At 39.4% G+C, this 21,754-nt stretch overlaps 1 protein-coding gene across 7 annotated transcripts in view; it reads right to left on the reverse strand.

Moving 5' to 3' along the window:
- Nucleotides 1-12,162: 12,162 nt before the first annotated feature.
- Nucleotides 12,163-21,754, reverse strand: part of mical2a (microtubule associated monooxygenase, calponin and LIM domain containing 2a) — a 33,897-nt gene continuing 24,305 nt past the window's right edge. For 3 of the 7 annotated variants that reach the window (XM_069657529.1, XM_069657511.1, XM_069657505.1), the window contains 4 exons: nt 20,158-20,265; nt 18,195-18,375; nt 18,029-18,105; nt 16,128-17,937 (listed from right to left, as the gene is read on the reverse strand). In XM_069657529.1, coding sequence (XP_069513630.1) covers nt 17,533-17,937; nt 18,029-18,105; nt 18,195-18,375; nt 20,158-20,265 — 771 coding nt within the window. In that variant the 3' untranslated portion in view covers nt 16,128-17,532. Of the gene's footprint in view, nt 12,819-13,091; nt 13,486-16,037; nt 16,087-16,127; nt 17,938-18,028; nt 18,106-18,194; nt 18,376-20,157; nt 20,266-21,754 lie in introns of those variants that run through there. The other 4 variants (XR_011305589.1, XM_069657523.1, XM_069657519.1 and 1 more) reach the window with 4 other exon arrangements.

Consider the following 21,754-nt stretch of genomic DNA (forward strand, 5'->3'; position numbering starts at 1 on the left):
GTAAATACACACAACTGTACAACACAAAGACTCTGTGGCACTTCAGGGCAATGAAACTTTGCTCTGGTCTTATGTTGCATATTTATTTTATCATCCTGAAATATTTTTTTATAAGTAAACCATCAACCGTTTAGTATGTAAGGGATAATGTATAGTGAGACACGTTACAGTCTGTTATCGAGAAATAACAGACCTCGGAATGCCGTAATTAACCAATCAGAATCAAGTATTTAAGACAGCCGTGTAATAAATACAGGTAAATAATAAATAGGAGGTATACAAGTCTGGACCTTCAGCTGGTCCTTTAAACTCCTACAAGCTTGTCTGTATGTCAATAAGTTTCAGGATCAATTATAACAACAGAGAGATGTACCACTGTTGCGTAATCTCTTTTATTTAGCACACCATATCATTACACACCATATCATCATCATTAGCAAATAAAGAAATTACAACTAGATTTCAACACAGGACCTCCTTTGTGACAGGGCCTTAAGGTCAGGTTAACATGGCCCACCCTTATCATCAGTTGATACGGTTCTCAAGTAGCACAAATTGACAATAAATACATAGTTTTAAAGAACACAGTCAACTTGGAGCTTTCAGGGCCTGGAGGGATTCACCTAAGTTGCCCAGCTAATAGTCCAACCTTAAAAGGACTGACCACAGCCAGACATACCCAAAACGTTGCTCAGACAGCTGTCGCCAAATTGTAAAGCTAAAAAAAGACTTAACATCTCATTAGAAGACGAAGGAAGTAAGAAAAAGAAAGAAATCTAACTTAGAAAGAACAAATATGCCGTCGTTGCAGACATTGTTCATGTTGATGTCATGGCCCCCACCATTGCAGAGTGAAATCGGGCCATGAACACTCCTACATTACCCAGACATACACTCTCCCGTACTGCACTTACACACCACTGTTTGTACTCTTTGCCCAGAAATGGTCAAAATTTTTCCCAAACTGAACAAAAACAGGCTAATGGAAGTGACCCTGTCCTGACACACAGTCGTAACACAGTAAACACAAACACTTTCTGTGCACACAACAGGCCCATGTTCGAGGGTGCCTCTGTACCTAATACTACCTATTTCTTTCAATAACTAGATAACTATGATGGGCCCAACAGAAACGTCTCAGCTGAGGATGGTGTACTTATATCGTCTAGTCTCTTATCTTGATTCTCAAAGAGGTTGTCTGGTTTGATTTTTATGCTTTGTGTCAAACTTGTACATTCGGTTACATTCCAACAGACACAGAGAGAGAATTTTTATTCAACTCCATTCATTTGCAACTTCAAAGCAAATTAACATCAACCTTGAAAAGACCACCTGTGAATAAAACAAGATGTGCATCAAAATATGCACTGGATAATGAAAACTATGTTTATGTTGCATTTACTGACACCTAATTAACAGTATATGTAGATATTTGATGATTTCAATTTAAAAAATGTTGTGCATTTTACTAGCCAAGCATCTTTATTATTTTTCTATTCCCTGGACATGCACTATTAAGCTGCATCTCTATACTCTACATGCTTGACATGTATATATGATCCTGTTTTAATCTTGTTTATGAATCATATTTTTGAAAAAAATGAAAACAGATTAAAGCAGAACAAATCCCAGACCCTTCTGTAATCTGAATGTTTGCATGCAGAAACCATCCACTAATGCCTTCACTCTTCTGTGTCACTCTTCATTCTATTTTCAGCAGAGATAAAATATGTCGGAGGAGGACTCTTTTTCATAAGCCAATTTGGGAGCTCGGGGACGCCGCAGATAATAACAGCTTAATCATTAAAAGCATGCTTGAGGGAGCACCAATCAGCTGTTCTGAACCAGTGAAGCTCTCGCTCCTCCTGCAGACCTCACTCCTGACTCCGGGGTTGATAAGGTTGGTGTGTGCTGTAGCATTGCTTTGATTTGAACCTGCTGCTTTAAGCCTCTGAGGGAGTTCACGGTGCAATAGAATTAGCCTGGTTCAGTTCATTTTTTACCGCAGGTCTGCTGCCATGGCCTGGCCTGGTCTGGTTCAGCCTGGCCTGTAACCTCCTCTAATCAGATAGCCGTGTAAGGCCAGGTGCTCTCCTGGCTCTGTGCTCTGACTGCTCATCCAGCCGCACTGATTCGCTTTATTCAGAGATAAGAGCACGACTAGTGAGGGCCACTTACTGCTTTAATGAAAAGGACAGGGGGGCCCACATCCCAATCAGCAGGGCTCCTGATTATTTCATACACTGTATGCATGTGTTTGATTGCTTTTTTATGGATAAATTATATGTATGTAAAAACACAAAAATGCACCTTTGGTCGTTGTATACATAACCCAAACCAAATCTTTAATCTTTGTATGATTCATATCAGCTGGAGGAATTTATTCTCATGTGCCGAACAAGTAGATATTATGGAAGAATTATAAACTGCAATTAATATAATGATTTTCCTGTTTTAAATATTATTAATACACCATTAAATGGGCATAATTTAATTAAATGTTGCTTTCAAGGCTCACTGATGATCTGATGAAAATCTTCAAACCAAAGAGTCTGCAAACGCCCCCTTGTGGCAGCTTAGAAACTTGTTTTCTGTTTGACCTTAAAGTTGATGGCGTATTTTTGCCTTCTAGGTTCTTCAAAAAGTTTATAATGAGGACCATTGAGGAGTTACTGTTTAAAAAAGGTTTTCAGTTTATTGTATATTATATAAACTGTGTCATAACATCACACCTTTAAGCCGGTCCACTGATTCTTTGTGCTTTAGCTTTTATTTTTAGGGATCCTATCATTATCTGGATTTCTGATTTCCTCTGACAAGAATTTAGTTTTTAAAATCTCTGTTTAAATAAAGTCTTGGAAATTGCAAAGTAAAAAAATAAAATTTAGATATAAACTGACTGACAGAAATGAGTATAGTTAAAAAAGTGTAAGTGTCTGGATGAATTAAAATGAAATTAAAAATAAAGTAATTTAAGCTGTTTTAATATCATTCATCATTTTGCAGTAGCTCTAGTCCAGCCTGATAAACACAATTGTTCATCAGGCTTAAATATAAGTTCTTATCTCTGCCTTTGCCATGTCACTGTCCCGCTTGGTTGCCCCTCACTGCCTGAGTGAACCTCATCTGTATTTAAAGCCTTTAACTGCAGAAGCTTGTAAAAGTAGACAACAAGATGGCAAATGAAGAAGGAGCCGTTATAAATCACACAAAGAACAGAATACGATTTCAGTGAGTGCTAATGCTACTGCGGTCTAAGCAGCACAGTGTTAGTATGTTAAAGCCTATTTTATATATATTTTTTCACTTATTATTTGATGTGATCACATTATTTTGTTCCATTAAAAAAAGTTTCTTTGGGACACAGTTAGGATATTTTTATGATGTCATGCCATCAGATGTGGTTTTGAAAAGAGTGTGTCCCCATAGTGGCCTCATTATGTTTCTGGAGGACAGATATGAGTTCACTTAATTATACAAAATTAAATACCTTTTTGTCCCATGAAAAATAATTAGTGCAGTTATTATGCAACAGGAATTTCAAATCTGTACTTTAAGGACTATGGCTGACTCATTTTTTGGAGAGTTTTTAAATGAGGGTTTGGTACAAAGCAAAATTATTCATGCAATTATGTAACTTGAGGTGTGCTAAAGCAGCCTAAAGGTCTGTCACCACATTTTGGGTAGAGGGGGGCTGGAGCCTGTCCCAGCTATCATTGGACGAGAGGCGGGGTACACCCTGGAAAGACAACCATTCACGCTCACATTCACACACCTACAGAGCCACCAATTAACCTAACGAGCATGTCTTTGGACTGCTGAGGGAACCCAGGCATGCACAGGGAGAACATGCACAAGCCACACAGAAAGGTCCCTTACATTCGAACCAGGAACCCTCTAGCTGTGAGGCACAGCGCTAGCCACTGCAACAGTTACATTATGTGCAATTGCAGCTACTCTACATGAGTTGATACATTTAGATTTGAAATTAAAAGACTCGGTGCGATGTAAAGACAATGTCTCTTCCTTTTGATGATTAAAATGAACACAACATGACACCACACGGCGTACTCTAATAATAACAATAATAATCAGTAAAACATGCTTCATCTTCAATGTAGATTTTGTACTTGGATGATATTAGCTGCATGATTCTACCACACCACACATGCAAACATCATGCAGTAGTGTTTGAAAACAAAGATTAATATGACAAGGAAATGCTGCACACACTAGTACAAAACACTTGCATCAACTACCTTCACACTCTGCAGATGTGTATTTGGTCGTTATTAAGGACTATATGTAAGAAATGTGTCACTAGATGAAATTAAGTTCTGACAAATTTCATATGTTGTCTATGCTTCTGCAGCCAATTAGTTGTATTTTATTTCAGTGTTACACAGTTTGCATACCTGCTAGTTGCCTGCTAATCTCTTTATCTGTGTGTCGGCTCAGTGTCTATTCAATAGAGAGCTCTGCCAGCCGGGCACAGACATTAAAGACAGATTATTGCATAACCAATGTTTAAAATGTGATTATGAACCAGATGTGCGCGCAGATTGTATCTGAGGCCGAGGATTTTGTGATATCACACACATGCATGCTTTTAGAACAGAGTTTTATGTCCTGCCATCAAAGAGAATCAGTGCTCCATTAAATATCTGCCATCTGGCAAAGCATATTTGGACCTACAGCATCACAGAAAACATTCAGAAAGAATAACTCCTGCAGAACCAAAAGCATATGTTTATAATGAAGCATGTGGCTCTAAAAGATTTCTGGCACACACTATCAAAAGTAATTTCAGAAAAGGAGAAAATTAGGAGCCACACATGTGCACAAAGAGTAGTGATAATAGTGGAAAAAACATAGTGGATAACATTTGATAGATCCCCCTATACTGAGGCCTTGTACTGAAGCACAAATCAATGACAAACACATACGATCCTGAACCTCTAATAGTCATAAACTACTCCTCCTCCGTGTCGGCTCTGCCAAGCTCATCTTGTTCTGGGTGTTTTTCTCAACTGCTGTTGTCCTGCATAAAGGACAGGCAGGGCTAATGTCTTAGCATGTGCACAGAGGCTTATTTGATATGAATACAGAGGTATATAAAGGCAGATACAGCAGTGTAATTACACCTAATGGCGTGAAATACTCCTGTTCAAGACATCTTCCTGTATGAAGTCTGATTATGGGTGATCATTTTCTGCTTTTTGGTGAAAAAGCAGAGAGCTCGGCGGTCCTGGGCTTTACTGATGATAGTGGTTCAGAACAATGGGCTATTGAAATGCATTGTCACTATCCCAGCTTAAATGTCAGGGGATAAGGCTGGCAAGAAATCCAGGGCTCAATTTATAAAAGCATCCTCAGCCAAAACTAAGAGCAGCTGGTGTGATGCAATGACCTGGAACAGCCTGTGAGGAGGATTTTATCGTCCACTCTACATTAAATATACCGTATATATACCACGTTATTTTAATATCTTCTTTTCACTTCGGTGTCTTCATATTGAGCATATTCCTACTGAGTAGTCCCTTTATGAATGAAGTGAGTGCTTCCCAGAAAAAAATCCATTAAGGGAAGGTTTGTTGAAACTTCAAACACTCTTCAGATATCCTCACCATCTGCTGCCAGTTGTTTCTTCTCGTATAATCTCACGTGATCTCACAGGGAAACAAAGGTTTGGGTAGACATGGTCCACACAGGTTGTCTTTTCTTCAGCAAGAACTGAAGGTGAGATTATACCTGTGAGTCAACAGTGGTATCAAAGCTAATGTTAGCCTCACAGGCTAACAGGCACTTAAAAGCACTGTCAGCGGCTCCTTCTCATAATAAGCGTATCCCTCATCAGCTGTTGTGGTTCTGCCTTGAAAGTTCTGACGTAACCCTAAATGTCAAACCTTTGATATCTGGCCCCAATAAGTATGTTGGAGGTTTAAAATTGGATCAGTCAAACCCTCACTTAACCATAATATCTAGGCCGACCATCGTTACCAACCAAGGCCTAAAACCAGATTTGTCCTCCAATTTTCAGGAGGATTAAATCTAAAATAAATGAGCCATAAACTTCTTCATTGTTGGTGTTCTGAGGAGGAAGAACAATGCAAGAAATAAAAAAGTGTTTTTGTAAAAAGCTTGCATTTAAATCAGTGGTGCACTCTTTGAATACAACACTTACATGCTTGTATATGTTGCTGTCTTTCCATAAATGCCTTAAAGTGCATGGCATAAGTCCAGTTTGGACCATTTATTACTGTGTGACTATTAAGGCCAGAAAAAGACAACATCAAAATTGTAACAGGACACTAAAGTTTGCCACAAATCTTACACCATCAGGTCAAACTGAACCCCCAACAGGTGGAAGGCAGCAGAGAAATGGAGACGACGGCTGAAGGCCCCTGAAGACTATGAATGCCGGTTGGTTGAAGGCTGCAGCAGGATACTGACGGGAAGCGCTGAAGGTAAAGAACTGGTGTGTTGAGGCAGGAGACTAACACATCACTAACAGGCAGGTAACAGGATTACCAAGCAGGAAGTCAGAGGATGGGAAATGTTATACTACCTCAAATAAACTATGGAGTAATGTAAAGTATGTGGGGAGTATTCAGTGAAAGGCAAGTGAAACTTACTTATATTATTTTGCGCCTTTTAAACGCCATGTTTATTCATTTTCTCATAATGTTATGTCATCACAGTAATAAGCCAACTGCAAGATGGCAGTGGGGTCCTGCATCATCCTGTCAGGGTTTACTCTGACTATAATGACCCGCCCGCTGTACATTATCCCTAATGTAACCTCCATGGTTATGTAAGGCAACGCCTGGCCCAGTGAGCTCCTTTGAAAAACATGTTTTTTACTTACATTTGTCATTGAGTTTTTTATGTTGTCAATGGAAAGCACTCTGTACTGCTGGGTTACAAACTTCTAGACAAATAACATTACTATTAATATAATTTCTTTATGTGTTTTTAAAGCATCTGTTCTCTCTGTGTGCATCCTTACCCACTTGAACTAATGTTCTGTATTAAAATGTTATCAAGCAAAGATACACCACTCTCTCCACCATTCTTTCAAGTGCTCCCATTTTTCTAACTGGTGCTTTTATCCTTGGGAAACCATCTTAAAATAGATGATTTGCTAGTTTTGTAGACCACAGCGGCCTTGTTTATGTCTGGAGCGGCCAGACGCAAGCACACAGGTTCAGAGAGGACGATCTACAGCAGCCCTGCCTCGCTGACTCACCTTTTCAGTCTTCCCAGCAGAGGGAGAGGAACGCTGGTGCAGCTGCAGATCCCGAGCACAAAACCTCCTGCTCAGCTGAAAGAGCTGTAATGTTGGCCTGAAATCATTCTAAACAAATCAATGACCTTTCGATGAAGTAAAAGTTTATCTTCTCCTGGTTACATGATGGACTACATATTGTCTTTTTAAGATAAAATAAGTAGGAACTGCGTCACTTTTCAAAGTCCCTAAACATGTACTGAATGTCAGAGGAGATTTGTTGAGGCACCTAAATAGTGTTTTACGTAACCAGCAGTTTTATATGAAAAAGAACAATTTTGCCTCGTACCGTTTAGCCTAAATTGCCTGCATGTGGAATTCTATTTAAGACATGTTTTCCTAAATTGATTTGCGTTTCCTTATTTCCAACTGATTTACCAGAATAGTGATTTAAGCTTCAGCCATTTCATCAGAGCGTTCATATGTGATTGTGTCGTACAGCTGCTCTGATTCCAGGAAGAAATCCTCACAATGGGCGGGTTTAACTGGAAAGAGCACATATCATGCGAGTAACAAGAAGACCGTTTTTATGCTTTCTGAGTCGCAGGTTTTTACGTTTTAAGGTTCGGGCAGCTTCTCTTTGTCATTCACTGATTTGTTTCCAGATGTTTCAAATAGTCAAACATTACCAATCCTGCAGCTCATACAGTATCTCTGCATGATGTTTCACAGAGGTCTGGTCCATCTCACTGTCACTATGAGACGTCTGAATGGAGTTGTCAATGGCATGCTTTGTTATCCTCTTAAAGGGCCAGTACACCCAAAATTGGCTAAAAAGTCAAGATTTAAGACCTTTCTAAATAAAATCTTAACAGAAGACATTATAACTATTTAACACCATAAAATACCTTCACAAAAAGAATCATTACAAAACGTATTTAACGGTGCGATATGTAACTTTCACAAAATCCTCATTCCTAGTGACACAGTCAGCCGTTGAGGGAACTGCAGTCAACCATCTTGTTGTAAAATCAACACAGTTTGTTATGTTAGCTGGCGAAGTTATTTGTCAAGCTAGATAACGGACATACACACTCAGATAGTATTTTGGTAGTCATAACATTAGTGAGCATGCTAAGGTTAGCCAACTAGCTCTAACATAAATACACTGCATGACTCCGGCATTGTGCTTCGTAACCAAACGGCAAATTACACCGGCGAACCAGCAAATCATCACAAGCATTAGCGAACATTACTGGTGAGAGAGCGCTGCACGTGGGTTTTGTTTCTATGACAACAATAAGTTGTGGGTCTGTTTTGATCCCCAAAAGCAATCGAAGGCATGATTCGCATGCCCTGCCGATGCTGACTCCCCCTGACGTCGATTACATTCCTGTTTAGTCAGACGGGCTTCACTAGATAAAACTTTTTTTGTTTTTTATTCTTGTGTGTAGTTTGTGTTGGTGTTGTTGTGGGTGCTGTCATTTGTTGGCATCCATCTCCATTTCACAGCTTGCATTGTGTCGTGTGGCACTCTGTTGACTGTAGTGGTGTAAAATGAGCTCTCGGCAGAGGTACTCGCGAACGCGCTGATACGTCACATCCTCTCTTTTCGCCGAAAAACCGGCCCGAGTGCTTTACATAAAAATCAGCCCACAGGCTGTTAGGGGCAATGGGGGAAGTTGGGGAAGGTCTCAATTTATCAGTCCCTCTACTATCTCTTCACACATTGGCAATAAAAAATTATATTTGATTGATGAATATATGTGAAATCTTAGATATAGCCCCTTTAAAACCTAACTGAGGAGGCAATGTCAAAGCCTCACATCCAACATCACTGGACGAGCCTCTAAAAACTCGATCAGAGCAGGTTGATGGAATTTTTGGGTTCACATAAAAGCAAAAATCTCAAAGATTTCGTGTTGAAAGCGTTTCGGTTTGGCTTTTAAAAAATGTAATCACAAATGTTTGTATTAAGCTCCGAGCAACAGTTAAATTGAGAAAAGGCAGCGAGCGATTTGTTCAAGGATCTTCAAACACATTCTTTCAGTTAATACGTTGGGTTAATAAAAAGAGCTCTGCTGGTTGGAGAAAGGATAAACGAATACTTTGAGGAATATCTGCACATTTAGAGCGAGCAGGAAAGGAAATATTTCAAACACAGTGTGCAGGTATGGAGCAGTGGTACTGACACGAGGCCAGCCTAAAATAAAACAGTAATGCAGGAAGTTTAAATGGTGTGTTAAAGGACAAATAAAGCTTTTACTTTCACTTCAAGTTACCTATTTAATGTAAGACTTTTAATGTGTTTTCATTAGACACTGATCAGTTGATAAAATATATTGAAGTTGAATTTATTTTCCTGTTATTCATCAATAATCTGTCCATCCCTGTTTTCCTCTCTAACATTCCCATTCCCATACTGCCCATATAATGGACTTTTCTCTTATCAGTATACAGCTTTATACTTGTTTATAGGATTACTGTGAAATAAGTACTCAGATGTTATACTTCTGTGAAAGAAGCAATACCACAATTTGAAAATAAAACATTAATAGTTCTGCATGGAAAATGCTACTTATTAGCAGGTAATGTTAGCAAAATGTATCAACTCGCAATGCAGGAAAATGCCTCATGTGGGTCATTTTACTACTGTTCTGTAGTTGGTTGAGATTAAGCTAACATTAACTAACCTTACTAACTACATACTGCTAAAAGAAATCATATACACTTCGTATATGTGTTGTCAGTAAATGTGTTACCTACCTAAATTCAGTTTATTCAAGGAATAAATTGAATGAGCAAAAAGTACGATAACGCTATGTTGTTGATGTATAACGGCATACAATGGAAATACAACAGTGGTCAATGTTCTTCATTCAGTGCTAAGTGATCGTGTCATTTTTGTACTCACTGTCTCATGATGGTGATATGAAATGAGAAACTATTTGCACAACACGACTCAATAAATATGATATAATATGATCAGTTGCACTTGATGCAGACAGAGAGGAGCCCTAGTGAACGGCAGCATCACAGAACTAAAGAAAACTTCATTGTTGGGCGCTGTTTCACTCATCTGGTGTTTCTCTGTGTTCGATTGTTTTTGTCTGATAGTGAAAACAGTTTGAATGGTTTGTTTTATGAGGCTTATAAGTTATAAAGTAATGTCTGCTACTATTATTATGTTTTAATGTCAGTCTATGATGCTTTATCATCCTTACAGCAAAACATTGTGAGTATAAAAAGAACAGCGACTCAAAACACAGCTGTGGTTATTTACTGAGAGGAAACGTTAAATAGAATGTAGTTTAGTGCAGCTCCTGTTGTTTGGAGGTTTGTTTTTGACCGTTTTAAAGGCTGCTTTGCGTGAGAGTGCTTAAATAATGACGTGGTATTTTTAGATTAATCTCTCCCGCTTTTTTTTTAGTTTTCAATTTTCACAGCTTCTGTAATTTCAATGCAATTTCAGGCTCTGATTGCTCTGTTGCTTCAATGCTAATCTTTGTACCGTGTAACGTGTTTTCTCTCCCGCTCGTTTATGTTTAAGGAGAAGTCATTTAATATGAAAAACAGAAATTAAAGCTAGAAGAGGTCGGCGAACACGTGGCTCTCACAAGAGATACAAACACTACAAAGAGCAGAGACTCATGCTCGCCATCACTTTATCTGCTCTCAAATCGTGAAATCTGATGGCTAAGTTGTCAGAACATACAGTAAATATCACAGCGAAAGAGTCGAAACTGAACACATAGGAAAGAATTTGCTCTGTGATTTTACCAGTCATCTAAGTGGTCTGAACTTGGTGAAGGTGGAGAATCAGCATCAGGTTAGAGCCAGAGTCGACAGCCTGAGCTGTACAAACACAACACAAGCCTCTTTAGAGCAGGCAGGATCACAACAAAAATCACCTGCATGAAATATACTCTTTATTCTGCTTCATCAATTTTAACACAATTCATTATCTGCACTAATACCTTCAACAACTCTTCTTTGATGTGAAAAAACCCCAGAAAAAATCTCCACTTTTTCCACCAGTTAAATGAGAATTGCTCAGACTTAAATTCATTCATAACATTGAAATGAATCGAAATGAACGTGAATAAAATATTTGGGTGAGATATCAGAGTTTCTTCTGCTGTTTGATAGAGCATTTCTTTAAGAACATTTTAGAACAAAAAACACTAAAATAAATCACCTACCCTTTAACAGCAGGAAGAGAAGGCATCCCCTTCCCCCACAGATGTGTTATTTTCTGCAAGAAATAAGCTCAAAATACTGCAGAATATAGTCAAATGAATTCATGAATCAGTTTATAATTGAACTCATTGATAAAAAATGTTATTAAGTTTAACTGTACATTTTATAATATCTACTCTAACTCTGAGGGGCTCTTCTTCTCAAAAACATTAAGAAATGAGAGTTTAAATATTAAAAGCTCATATTAAATATGAGTTTCAGAGGTCAATTATCAACTAATATCTCTCCCATATTTAACAACATGGAAATAATAGGACCTGAAAGAATCAGCGAACTGTCCAAAATGACCTAAAATGTGTTGAATATTAAACAACATATTTTAAACATCATTCAGAGAGAAAACGCTGCCACTCCCTCGTCTTCTCTAATAAGAACCAAACATGAGGTCAGACCTGCTCTGAATGACTTTATCTTCACAAAAACATCTGGAGAATTTGTTTTTGCCCTTTAAATTACACATTAATGAATAAGGTGAAAAACATTCAATAATTCAGGACGTGGACTGGCTTTGTGGAGTCAAGGACCAAACACTTAAAGTGACAGTACATTTTTGCTGTGAATGCAGGCCGAACCTTCCGAGCTCTAAGTACATTCCTCCACACAGCAGAGTGATTTCCTTTTAACATTTTATATTCCGAAGACTGAAGAGGACACGAGTAAACATCATTTTATGATGTACTTTATTGACTGGATTTAAGTGCAGGTATAAACAGAGACACAGAGGTCAATATCTGCTTACTGACAGAGATAGCACCTCTGAGGATAATCATGATCTAAGAGGCACTATCATTTCGTATCATGAACCTTTGGACAGAAACCATCAATGCTTCTTTGTGTAACATAATACCTTTAGCTTGTATTTACTCTTTAACCGCACTGAGTACAGTGTCACTCAACATCAATCCAAGATGGCCGCCAATCAAACCCAAAGGGCCATTAGTTGACCTTGGCAATAAAAAGCTTAACTATATGGCCCTTAAAAAGCATGTTAACAGAAAAAAAGTCATGTGGGGAGCTTTTTTTGCAATTTGAGAGGAAAAGTTTGTTTAAACTCGGAGAGAAAGACTTTTCTTTGAAATTGTTTTCCTCTTAAGATAATTCTGCCAAAGGATGTCAAATACTAAGACTCAAACCAGCTCCACATGCAGAGAAACTGTAATAAAAACAGTGAGTGGTTTCGGACCTAAGTGTGTTTTTATATAGAGTAGCAATAAAATAAAGGCTGCATGGTGCAGTGGTTAGCGCTGTCGCCTCCTACTTCTTTCTGTGTAGAGTTTGCATGTTCTCCCCGTGCATGCGTAGGTTTCCTCCTGGTACTGTGGGCTTCCTCCTACAGTCCAAAGACATGAATCTAATGTCATTAGTGACTGGTTGGTGACATTAGTGTGAGCGTGAGCCTGAAAGGTTGTCTGTTCAGCTTGGGCAATCCTGCTCCTGGAGGGCCACCTTCCTGCATGTTTTAGGTTTCTCCGCACTCTAACACACCTGATTTGAATGATCTGCTCGTTATCAACCAACTGAAGCGTCTCAGGGGATTGGTAACAAGCGAAACATTCGAATCAGGTGTGTTAGAGTGCGGAGAAACCTAAAACATGCAGGAAGGTGGTGCTCCAGGAGCAGGATTGCCCACCCCTGGTCTAGGGTGTACCCCGCCTTTGGCGCAAACAGCAGTTCCAAAAACAGCCACTAGGAGCATTTTCTCATCTTTTACTCTTTTCTGTCAAAGTTTGTCAATAAAGAGCCAGCATAACATATAACATTCATTATACTAAAGGCTTTTCATAAACACAGTCAGGGGTCACTAACAACATCACATTGTGATTAAAAAGGAATATAACAACACAAAAATCAATCCAGAAGTCAGTCAATCAAAAAACCACAAGAAACCTTGAACAGACTTTCAAAAAGACTCAAATTATTAACAATTATATACAATTATATGTCCTTTAATTCTCAGTCCTTAGTGGGAAAGTCGGACCTCACATGTGTCGTAGCTTCTGGATGAAAACAAAAAGGAAACAAATAAACACATGAGGGATAAAAAAGTCTGCACATCACTGTAGACATGCACACTCTGCACTGCTCACCGCTGACGACAGCTTCAAAGTTGGAATATAGCTGTTTAGCCGAAAGACTGGTCATGATTCAGGAAGCTTATTCTTTTTATTTATTTTTTTAAATTTTAAATTCATAAAAAGTTGACATCAAAAAGTAACACAAACTAACGCTAAAAATTTCAAGAGGCTTTTGCTTGTTTTATTTACATTTTGGGTGTATTATACTTAACTACGGAAGCCCTAAGCGGACATGCATTCATACATTTTATCTACTCCATTTTCCTTTAATAGCGAGTCAATTCCGGTTGTTTTCTCACGATCTCGACCAAGATAACAAAGCTGTTTTCTTTTATAACTCTTGGGATACGAGTTATGATCAAAATGGAGTAAATAAAATGTATGGATGCATGCCTGCTTCCATACCTAACAGTGAATGAATTGTATTTTTGTGTATAGTTTATGTCCTTTATCAGGTGTAAGACCCTGAGGTTGTGTTGGCTTCAACATTTATTTTTTTACACTGTGAGGAAACTGAGCCTCACATTTCTCTGGCACGTTTTTTCCATAAAGCAACCTTTTAGAGGCTGCTAAGCATTTGAATATCTTGTGAAACATGTTTGTGAAAACGTAGAACCAACAAAGAAACACACAGCATGCAGAAGGTCATCAATCAGCGATGGTATAGTATTTAGGAGTCGTAAATAAAAGGCAGAAATGACTCAAAACATGCGCCCACGTGTCCTCAGCCAACACTTAAACCAGGAGGAGGTGATTAAAAAAATGTCAGAATACATTTTCTGCACCAAATGCAGTTTATATACTGCGTCCACTATGATGATGTTTTCTATTACATTAGATATTTCTACTCCGATGAAGATAACAGTAGAATTTATTATATCTTTACTATTCACAGTAATAACAAGAGTAGTAATTTAGTATAATGACCTTGGGACATCATCCTTTCAACGTGAAATAACCATCATGTTTTATACTTTAATTAAAAGGAGTCCAGAAGCTTCAGCAGAATATAAACCAGTGTTGTAGAGTCAAGGACCTTTTTTTAAAGTAGAATTGTGTCACATAGAAATGATTGAAGTCCATCTAGTTTTAACCCTCAGGGCGTTTCTGAACAGTTTCTATCACAACGTAAAAATACTTTTTCATTTTCACCTGTCGTGCAATAAAATAAACTCACAATAGTCACAATGTCCACACTGAAAGACTGGCTCTGTGTTGAACATGTGCATGGAAACTTTAAGTGGGTCTTTTTAAGTTAATCATAAATGTTTAAGTGCCAAAAAAAAAATCTTTGAGTGCTTAATTTATCCACATAATACAATGCTCTTTTTCCACAGTTACATTCACACCTTGATCTGATGGCTCAGAGCAGCTTCACTGAGAGGTTTCAAAGGCCTTCCAGTGATGGTGATCATGAGGGAGGAGCAAGGGCTCATTACATCCAGCCACATTTCTCCCTCACCAACCTTTAGGTGTAAGTATAATTTTGACATATCCTGGTGCCAAATTACCCACAATGCAGCTTAACAGCCGACCCTTCAGTTCTAAGTTTCAGGTGTGTTATGCTAGCAACAGCTAAAGTAGCCTAGACCCTCAAGCAGAGATAAGGAGCAGGCTACAGACGTCTGGTTAGCTCACTTCTTTGTCACTCAATCACTTGAGGCAATTTGTCAGACCCCAAAAAACATTTTTTCACATAAGAAGTACTAGATCCTCCAGATCTTTAATTATATTCTGATTGTAATTGTTGAAGCTCCCCTGTAAAATGCATCATCAGCTCACAGGGACACATCATTCTACAATATATTAAATATGACAGCTGAAGCTGAAAGATTTCAATTGTACCTTTCGATCGATTTGAACAGCAAATGTTCAGCACATGAGCACTTTAAGGATTTCTGCCTTGGGTGGCTTTAAGCTAATGCTTGGCACAGATTTATTGTTTTTGAAATCAGAAATACTTTATTTATCCTTGGGGGGGAATTCTGAAGTTTCATAAATCTTATACAGCAAATTTGATCTACAAATGAATGACTACTGGCCACCATCTGTTGAGGGAGATTTTGTTATACAATCAAAGCTTAAAAACTTCTGCTAAATGGATCATGTGCTTTAAGATTACGATTTAAAAAGTTGTTGTTTCGGAGAAATAGGCTTTCACTTTAGTGGAGAAATTGAAACCAGATTTGACGTCTTCTTGGTCACGTCTCTTTGCTAGTTTGTACAAACCTGATGTTGTAATTTCGTTCCACTTTATTCACACTTTTTAAATAATCAAAAATAGGAGATTAAGGGCAGAAGAAAACAGCTTGAGGATCTGAAACACTGAAGCTGTTCATTAGTCATGAGTGCAGTTTAGTCTCACTTCAAAGGAACATCTCTTCAGTAATGCTGTTAATACTAGAGACAATTATTGCTCGTCAGTATCCCATCACAAGTTTCACACACGATCCTGTGACCATGCAGGTGATCACCTTCAAAATGTCATGTCTCCCGGCTCACACACGTCATAAAAGTCTTCCGCTGAACGAGAGGAGGAGAGAGAAGAATGAAACGCAGAGAACTTAAAGCACAAAAGTAGAAAATGTTTATGGGAACAAAACAAAACGCTGACATTCATAATAAAGACCACATTTGTGTGTTGGCACCGTTGTACATGTTATAGTTTGCGTGATTGTCGCCATGTTATACAGATGTGTTAAATAATGTTACAGTGAGTGTGTATGAAAACAGTTCTTTGGTATTTAAAAACACTGAAGCCCTTTCCTGCTCTGTAAACCACACAGCTCGTAGCATGTGCAGCAGATTCAGTAAATCGACATGTAAATTAGGTAGCTGATAACAACAGACAAACAACACATATCATGCCGTAAACACTTAAATTAATGCCTGTAAATATTTATTATTTTCTAATATTTTATTTAGAAATACTCTAAAGTGCCTCAGAAGCATCATTAGATAGTGTATCTGAACAGGAAGCATCAGAGAGGCTTCCTGTGAAAGAGGTTTGCAGTTGATCTTCCAACAACATGCTTTAAATTAAGGCAAGAGTGGCAAGCACATTCAAACACATCACAGCATGCTCACCAGCTTCTATTGTCTGCAGTCAGTCTGAGAACATCTCATAAATCAATCACTTTAAACGTAAATTGTTACACCGGGAAAGGTTAAAAAATGAAGGGGTGGGTATGTTGCCTTCATGGTTATTCTGAGAGTCAACAGTAGATGGCAGCAAAGTAAAAGTAAATACTGAGAGAGAAACTCAAGACCACAGCATCAAAACATCAGAGATTCTTTGGTTTTATCTGCAGAAAATCAATAAAATATGAGAGTAAACTGAGCGGTCAGAGTTTAAATGAAAGGGCGTGTGTAAAACACACATTCCTGCATGTATAAAATATAACACATGGCAGGAGCACATATGTAGTCAAAAGTTAACCTGCCTGTAGGTCCGCCTTAACGTGAGAACATGTGAGTTTTCTGCTCCGTCGACCCGGCAGTCAAAGAATAAAGTGCATCAAGTCAGTCAGTCATAACCTGAGTTAAACTGATTTAACTGCAGGATCTATTTCCCAACACAGTTTGAAGGTTGAACTTTACAGCAATGTTGATTTCAGCAGTCTGGAGTCTTTAATGCACTAACTTTGGCCTGTTTTCTTTTACTTGCATTTTAACTACTTTAAATGTTTAAGTTATTATAAACCTACAAGTACTGTACAGTTTGCACGTTAAACCCACTGCAAAAATTATTTGGTGCAGCTTTTATGTTCAGAAAATGTTCCCAACACCATGTAGTACAGTGTCTCTTCTTTGCCTACAGTTTCATCATAAAAGGCAGGTAAACATTGAAAAGGTGCTTGTGCACAGCTACAGACTATAATAAGGCAAAAACACTCCAGCTAATGTGCACCTCAGCCATAGATTTAATGGCATTTAGAGTCACGTTCAGGTCATGAGTCTGCAGAACATCTATATGATTCTGTGCCCTATCTGCTCCTGCAGCCACAACAGTACTGGCTGTAAGGAGCTCGGCCCATCAGGCACAGCCTCTGTGTGCATCTGCAGCAGTACTTCCTGTAAGACAAGCAGCAGGGGCACGCTCATGCTCAGTAGCTCATATAAGTAAGCGTAGTCCATGGCATTGTCCCTCAGGTGGCTGGTGAGAGCCCGTGCTGTACTACGCACACGCTGGGACAGATACGAGGGGGCGTTACACACCGAGCGGGTCACACTCAGGGGCCAGCTCAGGCGTTTCCTGATGAACGAGCTGAAGGTACCTGCTGAGGATGGACTCTGCAGGGCTGCTGTGCTGCTGGACTCTGAGCTCTGTCCTTCATCTGTGTGTCGCTCCTGAACACCAGCTCCAAAACGGTTCTAGGACAGAGGATGTAACAAGCAGAGAGGTTAGATATTTACAGTAAATGTTAGAAAAGGATGGACGCTGTTAGAAATGCAAAGTTCTTACTGAGCGTAGAGATAAATTCCTCCGCAGGTTTGTCCCACTGTTGCGTTGATCAAAGTGAAGTTTGCAGAACAACTTCCCTGTAAGATAAAAACAAACGTCAGGATGAAGTAGTCTACTAAATCCTGAACTCTGCTCTTTATAACGACGGAAATGTACTGATACCCACCCTGCTCAGAGTCGAAGGCGTGTGCTCCCTGTCTCAGGGCAGAGCTGCAGGTGGAACAGCGAAAACACTCCCTGTGGAAGTAGAGCCCCTCGGCACAGACCCTCTCCACCATGTAAACACGCTTCTCACATGAGTGACACCTGTCACCCGACTGGGAGAACACCTTCCGTACTGAGGCGCCCTGCGAAACAGAGAACAGGCAAAATGATTCCGATTCATGACGCACACATCTCGACAACAAAAGATGAATCACTGATTTTTTATCTTTCTAATCAATGACTCAGGCTGAAACCCAGGGTATCAAATACTTTATCCTTAAACAACAGACTGTTTTATCTAATTTAAAGTTGTAATTCAAGGTCAAAATGCCAGTAAAAAGGACCTTGAACTATCATCTTTGAGAATCTTTATCTAATATTTTAATTAAAAAGTAATTTTGCAACATAAAACCTGAGAAATATTTCAGGCCACATTGTTTTTTGCTTCACACTTAGACTAAGTCAGTCCCTCTTGGAGGTGTCTCATGCTGGGTAGAAACAGTTGTAGTTATAACATGTAGGAGGGGTAACAATGTGACATGATAAGGAACACACAGCTGCATAGATGAATGTTTTCCAACCAGATCACAGCTTGTATTGTACATGTCACTTCCTGAATGTCTTATTGTTCAGATATTATCTGGGGGATATTTTGATTGACAGTTCAGTAGGAGGTTCTGTGTCTGGGATCAATTTCAGAGAGGGCGATCATTGTCTCCACTTTAAAGCCTTAGACTCCTCTGCAACTGCAAACCAACACTCAGCCCAGAGAAAAACAAAGTCAAAGGAAGCGAGTACGATAATTATAGCAAAGGGATAATCCCACAGTTATATATATATATAAACACACACGGCTCAGTGGGAAAGCTTAAATAGTTTTCTTATTGCTCTTCAGGAATCAAATTTGATCCTTAAGTTTAAAACAGAACAAACACAGGTCATATAGTGTGCTGGGAGTTGTCCCCTTTATACTGAATGAGTGTAAGTTCTGCTGTAACATCTGGCTGTGGAGTTGGCGCAGGCTGTTTGGGATGGGTGGAGCACAAAAACCCACAAAGTGCCACCGCATGAACACACACACTTCTTTTCTGTGACGACTGCTGGTAATTAAAAGCACAAGGGGCAGAAACAGCAGTTCAAAGCAGAGCTCACATGCAAAGCAGCAGCCCTTTTGCATAAATCTGTCGACTGTAATTAAGAAGATACATGACGACAATGTCATGCTCGGGCTCTTCTTAAGTTCGTTTGGAAGAAACAAGGAGGATTTCCGTTTGCTGACTCTTGGATCACAAATATGTTGAGCCTTCACTTGAACAAACATGGAAGACGCCTATATTTTCTCTACTACAGAACATCATATAGTTAGCATTTTTAAAACTACAATAACTGTTTATACGGTGAACACGCTCCTAAATAGTTGCATATGTACACATCCAGCTCATCCATTCATTTTAATCTGTATTTGAATGTAAGTCCAATATTTACTCTTTTTGCTCTGCTTTGGTCTCCACCAACCCCATTGATAAATAATGATGATATCATGATAATGATAATAAGATAAATTCTGCCTGCTGCAGCCTGAAATGACCCTATGAAAGAGATGAAATTTGCTGAAGAGCTGAAACTCGGTATAAAACTTTGTAAAGCCCTGGAAGCTGCACATTCAGGTGCTAATTCTCTGTTCATCAATACAAGAGACCCTTTTCCCACTGTCCCACTCCCTTTTTATGACAGACTCTCCTACATGTAGGCATATCCCAGAGTAAAAACAATCTGTGGTACAAAATTTTGCGGGAGAAAACTGGCTGCATGCAAACGTGATGCGGATAAACACACACAGGGGTTTGTGAGGGGTTTGTGAGGGGCAGGCAGTGCATCACACAGCGCAGGGTTGGATTCACACGGTTCAGGCTGGAGATAATCACCTTGAGTACAGGTGGGCTGTCTCCTGTGAACATCCCACTAAGGTGAACAGCCTTCTCCTTTATACTCTTTCTTTGAAACTCTCTAGCCTGTTGTGTCTGAGCTCTTTTCTGCAGGATGACACGGAGCACAGGAACATCAGACAAGCCATCAGTCTCAGCACCTCAGTACAAAGAGACACATTCTCCCATCAACAACATAATAAGGTGGACTAATGGCCATTTAATCAGCACTGCACAGTTTAAAGATGAAAGAACTTTCTGTTCTACTCGGCCCATAAGAAGCAGGATTTGACAGCTTAGTGTGTATTGTCTGCAGGAGAACAATTACATCGCTGTGCAGACCAAGCCTTCTTTATTACATTAATTTCACACTCCAATTGATGTGGTAACTCATACTGTACTTATACTCATACTGTAGTGGACCAGGAAAGTGAGACAGCCACACAGACCTGGCAGAGGAATCAAAAACAAGTATGCGGCATAAGTCGAATGATGAACGATGAACGATGATAAAACACTTAGGGGGGAATTCATTAAAGGATTGTGCAGCTTTTGGGCCTGTAAAACCTGTGCAAATGACACAAGCAGACTCCACCTCGTTCTCCAAGCACACGCAGAGGGTTGAATGCACCCCAAAGTGCGCTGCAGAGCAAACAGCGCCTCTGTGCTCCGGTGCTGTTTGCGACCAATCAGCCCGGGGCTGTGCGAGGCTCAACCCCTGCACACGGGCACACTTTGGAGCCATTACGCAGGATGGGGATTTTTATATGGACGTGCTGCTGTTGCGCAGTCGTTGAAAAAATAAAGCTCTATTCAAATAGTTACTAGTAACTAGTAAACACTGGTCGAGTCTGGACTTTACAATAAACTGTTCAAAGAGCTGCCCCCTCCTCTCCTTGCTCAGCATCGATCTGTGGATGGAGATGAGATCTGTCAGTGTGCGCTCAACTGATGCCTGAGAGCGCAGCACCGCGCAGCAGAGAGTGGAGGTCCAGACAGCTTCTCTTCACAGTCAGACGCAAGACAAGAGCAAACTGCATGGAACTGCGAAACATTATGGCCGTGTTTGCGCTTGAATATCATCAGTGCAATTTGCTTTGTGAATCGGAGCTTGAGACGGAGCAGATAGCGGGGGCAAATGATGCGCAATTTATGGAGCTATCAGCGGCTGCAATTCATTCGTCGTGAATTCCTCCCTTAGTGGTGAATTGAGTCATTTCCAAATTTCAAAGTACATCAATGAAAAGGATAATTTAAGATCAGTTAAAACGCGCAGAGTTTATCTACACACTGAATAAGAAAGACAGCAACTTAAAGTAATAATGAACTTATTCACACTGTTATCCTGAAGTAAAGGAGCAACGTCAAACATAAAGTTTGGTTTTAACTATGTAATCAACAAATGAGACGGACTGCAGGTGTATTTCCCAAATTGTCTCACTATTCCTTTCATGATAATTACAAACACTGTTAGCCTACATCATTAGTACCCGTTAGCAGCATTTATTAAACATATAAACATGGTCTGGCAGTCAACACTTGGAGAGCGTTAAAAGCAACATTTAACTGAGCTCCAAGAGAGCCAATAAAATGGTGT

This window comes from Semicossyphus pulcher, unplaced genomic scaffold (assembly GCF_022749685.1).
Source record: "Semicossyphus pulcher isolate SPU_LCO1_2020_fin unplaced genomic scaffold, fSemPul1.0.p SCAF_1, whole genome shotgun sequence".
NCBI classification, from domain to species: Eukaryota; Metazoa; Chordata; class Actinopteri; order Labriformes; family Labridae; genus Semicossyphus; species Semicossyphus pulcher.